Source organism: Balaenoptera musculus, chromosome 8 (genome assembly GCF_009873245.2).
Source record: "Balaenoptera musculus isolate JJ_BM4_2016_0621 chromosome 8, mBalMus1.pri.v3, whole genome shotgun sequence".
Lineage (NCBI taxonomy): Eukaryota > Metazoa > Chordata > Mammalia > Artiodactyla > Balaenopteridae > Balaenoptera > Balaenoptera musculus.
In genome coordinates, this window is record NC_045792.1 from 5,057,744 (window position 1) to 5,065,701 (window position 7,958).

The 7,958-nt window shown below is 45.6% G+C and overlaps 1 protein-coding gene across 10 annotated transcripts in view; it reads left to right on the forward strand.

Moving 5' to 3' along the window:
• The window catches only part of ARHGAP32 (Rho GTPase activating protein 32), a 277,525-nt gene extending 270,444 nt beyond the window's left edge, over positions 1-7,081 (forward strand). For 6 of the 10 annotated variants that reach the window (XM_036859505.1, XM_036859507.1, XM_036859508.1 and 3 more), the window contains one exon: positions 514-2,763. In XM_036859505.1, coding sequence (XP_036715400.1) covers positions 514-2,763 — 2,250 coding nt within the window. Of the gene's footprint in view, positions 1-513 lie in introns of all 10 variants that reach the window. The other 4 variants (XM_036859504.1, XM_036859502.1, XM_036859503.1 and 1 more) reach the window with 3 other exon arrangements.
• The last annotated feature ends 877 nt before the right edge of the window (positions 7,082-7,958 follow it).

The following is a 7,958-nucleotide window of genomic DNA, read 5'->3' on the forward strand; positions in this document are numbered from 1 at the left end:
GGAGAGACAGGGGCTGTTGGATGCCACCTAGACGAGTCCCTTCCTGTCCTTCCCTGGACTTGGGGCTGAAAACTGTCCACTGGGCAGCCGTGAGTCACTTTAAAAACCTCTCCAGATAGAATCAATGCTTCTTGTTTAACAGAATGTTCTTGGTGTTGAGACTGAGCTACACAGATAGACCAGGTGTATGTTTTTAACCTGGTGGTTATTTGGCTAAACTTCTGTTTGGTCTGCACAGTAAGACAGTGTCACGGGCACCTCACCTCACGTTGAAAACCTATCGTTCGTAAATTGGAACAGCTCTCCAAAGGTGGATGGCTGCTACACCAGATGGCTGAAAAGAAGGCAGTGGGGACAGGCAGGCCTCTGTCCTGTCCAGGGTATCCGCACAGCTTGGGAACTTTCAAGCTGCTGCCCAAATGGCCTCACCTTGTGAGTTGTGAATTTAATAGCGTTTGATTCCATAGAGGGGAGCAGAAAAAACAAACTCATAATGTTATCATCTTTCAATAGGTTCAAGGAGTAGTTCTGGCTCCAGAGAGGCCGCCTGAACCCAGAGCCCTGGGTGAGCCCACGCCCGTCCTGGTCGGCGACGGCGGGGCAGCCGCGCAGTGTCCCGCCTCTGCCCCTGCTTCCCAGCCCAGCCTTCCCGAAAAGGTGCGGGAAGGCGCCAGGGCCCCCCCGCTGCACCTGCGTGGCGAGCCCATCCCCGTGCACTCCTGTGGCTTCCCGACCCCGGGGCCCCCCACCAGGACCGTGGGGAATAAAACCGCCGCTGCCATCCTCTCCGGCGGCGCAGACACGTCCAGCAGCTCTGGGCACCATCCCTTTGTCACGACTTCCTCGGCCTCCGTGGAGGACGTTTTGCCTTTACCGCTCCCTGTCCCGCAAGCCAAGCATGCCTCTCAGAAAACTGCGTATTCCACCTTTGCTAGGCCTGATGTCTCCACCGATCCCTTTGGTCCAGAAAACTGTCTGCATTTCAGTTTGACTCCAAACTGCCAGTACCGCCCCCAGAGCGTTCCCCCTCATCACGGCAGAGTGGAGCAGCGCCAAGCGTGCGGTTCCAGATCGGAGACGCCGGCCTCCGCGGGTCCTCGGTACAACACGTACGTGGCCCCGGGAAGAAACGTGTCTGGACACCACCCGAAGCCGTGCAGCCGGGCCGAATACGTGTCCGCTCTGAGCTCCTCCGTTAGGGGCAGTTGTTACTCCGAAGAAATGCCCCTGTACCCCACCATCCGCAGGGTGCAGTCTCTCCACACCCCTCCGTCGTCCATGATTCGCTCTGTCCCCATTTCGAGGACAGAGGTGCCCCCAGATGATGAACCAGCCTACTGCCCAAGACCCCTGTACCAGCATAAGCCATATCAGTCCTCCCAGGCCCGCTCAGATTATCACGTGACTCAGCTCCAGCCTTACTTTGAGAATGGCCGGGTGCACTACCGCTATAGCCCCTATTCCAGTTCTGGTTCCTATTACAGCCCAGACGGGGCCCTGTGTGACGTGGACGCCTACAGCACGGTGCAGTTGAGGCCCCTTCACCGCCTGCCCAACCGCGATTTTGCTTTCTACAACCCTAGGCTGCAAGGAAAGAACGTGTACAGCTATGCTGGTTTTCCTGCACGTCCCCGGGCCAACGTGACTGGCTGTTTCTCTGCTAATGACCACAGTGTAGTCAACATGCCTCCAGTCGCCGACGTAAAGCACACTTACACCTCATGGGATTTTGAGGACATGGAAAAATACCGCCTGCAGTCCATCCGGAGGGAGAGCCGTGCGCGGCAGAAGGTGAAAGGGCCCGTGATGTCCCAGTATGACAACATGACCCCCGCGGTGCAAGATGACTTGGGTGGGATCTATGTCATCCACCTGCGGAGTAAATCAGATCCTGGGAAAACTGGACTTCTCTCGGTGGCAGAAGGAAAGGAGGGGCGGCACCCAGCCAAGGCCCTCAGTCCCGAGGGAGATGACCGCCTCTATAGGAAGCATCTGGAGCCAGAGTTCGACAGAGCCCACCACCACGGAGGACACGGCAATGGGCAGTCAGAGAAGCCGACCCTCCCTCAGAAGCAGAGTAGCCTCAGGAACAGGAAGCTGCACGATATGGGCTGTAGTCTCCCCGAGCACAGGGCACGTCAGGAAGCAAGCCATAGGCAGCTGTGTGAATCAAAAAACGGGCCACCTTACCCGCAGGGAGCCGGCCAGCTAGATTATGGGCCCAAAGGGATTCCGGACACTTCTGAGCCAGTCAGCTACCATAACTCTGGAGGGAAATATGTTCCATCAGGGCAGGAGTCTCTAAGACTGAACCACAAAGAGGTGAGGCTCCCCAAGGAGCTGGAGAGGCCTCGGGCTAGGCAGATGGCAGCCCCAGAGAAACACTCCAGAGACTGCTGCAAGGAGGGGGAACACCTCACGCAGCCAGCAGTCCCGCCCCCCAAGCCAGAGAGGAGTCACAGCCTGAAGCTCCACCACACCCAGAACGTGGAGAGGGACCCCGGCGTGCTGTACCAGTACCAAACACACGGCAGGCGCCAGGGCAGTGGGACCGTCGGGCCCCAGTACGATAACCTGGAGGGCTACCACTCCCCGCCCCAGCACCAGCGAGGAGGCTTTGGAGCAGCGGCGATGGGCACGTATGTGCCCCCCAGCTTTCCCCACCCACAGAACAGGACATACGCTACAGCTCTGGGGCAGGGCGCCTTCCTGCCCACAGAGCTGTCCTTGCAGCGTTCTGAGACACAGGTCCATGCGGAATGAGCCCCGGGAGAGCAATAGAGTTGAAGCAGCCTCTGCTGGACAGTGGACTGTTCTATTTTTTTCAGTAACCAAAAAAAAAAAAAAAAAAAAAAAAATACAAAACCCCCGACCACATTTAAAAAATAAGAAGAAAAATAAATCGCCATCTTTTTCCCCTTTCCCTGCTTCATCACCACCTCTTCCATCTACAGACTGTGTCATTTTTGTCATTTAAAGATCTGAAAGATTGTACAGCACTGTGTTGAAAGTCTCATAAAGAAATTTGTTACAGACCATACTTGCCATATATAAGGGCTGATTTGTAAGAGCCTGAGGACTGCCTTTAACTGAATTTGAGTTTGACTTCGTCCTTCCTAGCATTTTCTGTGTCCTTCAGAGCAGCTGATGCCCACTTCCCTGAAGGTCTTTGTGTGTCCTGTCTGTTCCCACTTGCTTTCCCGGTAGCCACGTCTTGCCTAGAGGGACACCCGCTTTTCTCACTTCATTCCCCCTGTCTTAGAAGGGGCTGTGTGTTATATTAGAGTGGAGAAAAACTTCTCCTTGATCCTTCACATAAGTCTATTGGACATTTAGAAAATTGTAAGAAAGGAATTAAGACTTTAAGCATTTAATAGTCATCACAAAATGTCAGACCACTTAGATCCGGGCTGAACCATGCTTTGCACACCCTTCCATAGTTTCTCCTCACAGTTCAGTGAAGAGACTCATCTCACTGCAGAGGGATTTTTAAGTTAGAATTAAACTTCTTAGGTGGACGTCAGTGACCTTTGTTAGTACCAGAAAATGACATCAGTGGTTCTAAGCTGCTGCCTGCCTTCAGTTCTTTATTTTTTTTTTTTCTCAGTAATATTTGGTAAATTGTGATCCTAGTGAAATATTTCACACCATTTGTTTTCCTGAAGCAACTTTTATTTTTCATTAAAAAAAAAAAAACAAAACAGCATGGTTTGACTGGATAAACACATAATTTATCATGATTACAAATTTACATGTTAATTTGTTTCTAAACCAGGTGTCCTGGGAATTCTTAAAGTAGCTACAGGTTATCTGTTAGTAAACTGAGCATTCCTGCAATAACCACTTAGCACAGCCCGTTTTACCTGCTGGAATTCTGGGCAGTGACCGTTTACACCCTGAGGAATGAACGTACTGTTTCTTCCCTCTGTCCTTGTGCGATCACAGTCTTACTGTAATTGCCATCCACACCAGCATTTCAGGTATAGTCCTTACAACGCTGGAGACATGTTAAACATGTTCATACCCAGGACTTTCTTTTGAAAGTTGCATTCCATTTTCTCAACCCACCTCACCACGTATGCCAGACTAGAAGGCAGTCCTGTATTTATAAAACGAGTTGAGATTGTCATGTCATTCCATAGCTCTTTATAATACTTGATTTTTATACATTCACATGTTTTAAATGCTCAGTTTGTAGAAGATACTAGGAGAATTTCATTCCATTTACTGGATGGTTGCTGCTCTGGCTTTTTAAAACTTGGAATTTTATTTAGAGCAAAGAAAAATCTTCTAAGAGGCTAAATTCATGCTGCTATTATTGCTGTGAAATTGTATAAAGATTAGGATTCATGCCAGTTTTTTTTAATCTAAAATATCATGTGATTGCATTTTAAGGGTTTATATTTAGAAAATAATAAAGTTTTAAGAGCAACACATTTACCTATATGTGGAAATATGCTGTAAGGTTTTCTTTCGTTCCCCCAGAATTGATCAGAGAGATTCAATAAAGATCATGGTAGAACTCCTAAAATTATGGAAAAGGTCTGCAGAAATTCGGGCCTCTAGATGAAAGGTGCAGACCCACCTGGCATATAGTCACAATGTTAGGGAACCTGATAGGATACTTCCATTTAGCACACACACATCAAGAGCTCTGTGCAGGAATTTGCTCTTTGGTGAATGTGCAGCACTAATATTTTTTCAACCACAGCCATCTTTTTGTCAGTAGGCAATCCTTTGTCCCCTTGCGATAATACAAGCCCTGTAAGCTCTCACCAACAGCAGGGAGACTAGGAAGTGGAGCTGGTGTGACCCGGAGATACAGATGGCTTTAGGAACTGAGAGCCTAGAAGGGTGTGGCTGAAGGTGTCCAATTTTAACATGTGTGGATTTGTCACGCACATTATTTACTCCTGAAACTAAGGTCTATTTTATAAATACTAAGCTTAATTCTTGAAGGCGGTTACTTTATTAAAGTGCTATGGGTTTAGAAATGTCAGGTAAATATTTTGAATACAGAATAATCACTCAAATTCCTGGTATAAGTGTGAAACACAAACTTTAGGTAAAATCTACAGTTGTTGCACTTAGTGTAGGTACAGCCTTAACTCTGGGTTCAGTTATTTGAAGGACTTTGCCAGTATCCTTCCCTTTCTCATATTGTGGGTAGACGGCAGGTCACTGTGACCCAGTTACCTCAGCATGGTTCACCTTGTGTGTGACTTCACAGATTGAGTAACTGTTTTGACGTGGAGCATTATGATGAGGAAATGGAGCTGCCTTATGCATTAAACCCAGAATTTAATTCTGTTGGTATTTTCACAGCCATGTCTCCAGATTTTATCCTTTTTGGAAAAATTCTGACACCACAGCTTTGTTTGATTGAAATAAATATTCCCTGGATGTCTGGCCAGAGACCTTGCTAACAGCCCCGGAGATGCCATCTTCTTTCAGTAAATTTCATCTGAGCCTTATTACTTCCTGTGGTCAGTTTCCTTCTAAACATGCAAGTCCCTGGGGACGGTCCCAGAATAGGGCCTGCACGTTTTTATAATGGCAAAGCATTTTTTAAAAGGGTCAGGTTGAAATATTCTAGGACTAATCCTGTAAAGAAGAGGGACCATTAATGTGAGTGGGGGTAGAAGAATAGGTTATTACCACATCTGAAGCAGCAATAGACATATACAGTGTAAATTTGAAATTTGCCCTTTCGTTTAAAAAAGGAGCCGGCAAAGTCCATGTATCTGTTCCCAGCCCTATCAGTCACCCATTCAATATGTTGGCAAAGTATCGTCTGAGCAGTGTGTGTAAGAAGTAATGAAGAAAGCAAAAGGATGTCAGAAAGTTAATTCCAAATGGTTAGAGGCATGTGATTTTTAGTACTGTGTGTTACGGAAATGTCAGGAATGGTATATTTTAACCGTGTGCAAGCTAATGTCAGTGTGCACAGAGGGTCTTTTTTCCTTTCTCGATTAGTGCTGTTAGTGTTCAAAGAATAAAAATGGTTGTTTTACAGTTTAGATTCCAAGGTAGCAAAATCTGATTTTTCAACCATGACCTGCATGAGAGAAGCATCCTAGGAAGTCTTAGATCATACTTCTGAGTTCTTAACTTTAATTTATATAGTGTTTTTTTATGTTTTAATATTTTTGTGAACTGGTGTAAATTGTTAATGCATATAAGCTTGTGTATTTTTGTAAATAGTTTGTGATTTATTTCTTGACCCATATGTAAATATTTAGAGTCTCATTTCTTCAAAAGTTATTTGAAGCTGAGTTGTGGGTTTGGGGTTTTGTTTGTTTCTTTGTTTTGGATGGGGGTGGGGGGAGAGAAGGGATTTTGTACTCTGATAACCCAGATGGAGATACCTTGTGGTTTAAAGCAAATGTCCCACTGAAAGCAATTCAGATATCAACAAAATTATTTCAGGTTAAAACAGACTTCCTTGTGTATGTGTTTCCTTTTTAACCTAATATGAATTATAACAAAATAGATGGGGTAATTGGGGGTATTCAGACCAAAAGATTAGCGTTTGTATGACACAGACTATTATACCAAAAGGAATATTATTTTATTTGAGGGAAGGGACCTAATGCCTCCTGTTTTTATCTGTCACAGTACGCTGCCTGGCCGACTCTTCCCCAGGTCAGACAGTACCTTTAGAACTGCAGAAACCTTGACCTGCACCGGAGGGTCTGGGCAGACTTGCTGCACGTAGGGCCGCCCTCAGGCATCTGTGCACTGGGCTGCCGCCTGGCTCCCACGCTTGCGGTGTCCAGGAGGCTGAATTGGCTTCTTAGGGTTCCCCAGAAGGGGGCTCTGAATAGCAACCACATTTCTAAAGATTCCCACACAGCATCTTGGACATCCTGTGTACTTTGCAGAGTGAAATGACCAGAAAAGAATCAACTCCTACACTCAGTCACCTGTGGCCAGGTGGTTTGTGGATAAAAATAAAGCATTCAAATGTGACAGCTGCTGCCAGTAACCCACCTGCCTGTTGGGGGTCCAGACGCCTTCCTGTGCCAACGTTCTCAAAAGAAATGCTTCATATCAACCAGGACTTTGTGAAGGAAAAAAACCCAAAACAAAACACTTCAATATTAAGCTATTGGAATCCTAGTTTTCCTACTAGGAAAGATAAATTACAAATTATTCTTCATCCTAAAATATTAGGGCCTGTCCCTTTTTGCCAGTAAAAGGGAAGTTGCCTGTTTAGTACAGATGGCCCTGGCGTGCCAGCCATCTTTTATATATCTGTGTACCACACTCCAGACCGGAAGCAAGATATAACATCTGCTTTCAATAAACACTCCCAGCCTGAACATGTGTTCCCACGGAAACTGCTCAGATGGGATTAAAGACATGTATGACGTTGCCACTGGGTCTTCTACTTAATTTTCTGAAATTCTCAATACCAAGTATTTCATTACCAAATTTTCTTCATACTGATGAAAATATAGTACCTACCTCTTCAAAATGTGTATTTATTTGTCATTGAGGAATCAATGATAAATACATTGGTGGTGTTTGGGATTTTAGTCATTCGTGGTCCTGTGGGAAAAGGCACACTTTAAAGTGATACTGACTCCCTATTACATTAAAACTTTGGGCACCTGCATCCACCTGAGATAAGACATTTTAGTTGCTATGTTTCTCACATAATTGAGAGTGTATCTCTTAAAAAAAAATTGTGAGGTTTAATTTTTATTTTAAATATTTTAATTAAAATATTTCCAGAATATATTTCAAACCACAAACTTTGCTGTCAGTATACCTAACGATTCACCATCTACATCTATAGATCACTATACCACAAGATAGTGATACCGTTGGGACACACTGAGATAAAATGTTCGCTTCTATACCAAATGCTCTACCACCGCTGTCCTATTATGTTCTTGCGGTTTTTTTTTTGTTTTTTTTTAAATTTCCTATATCCTCCTTTTCTTTCTGCT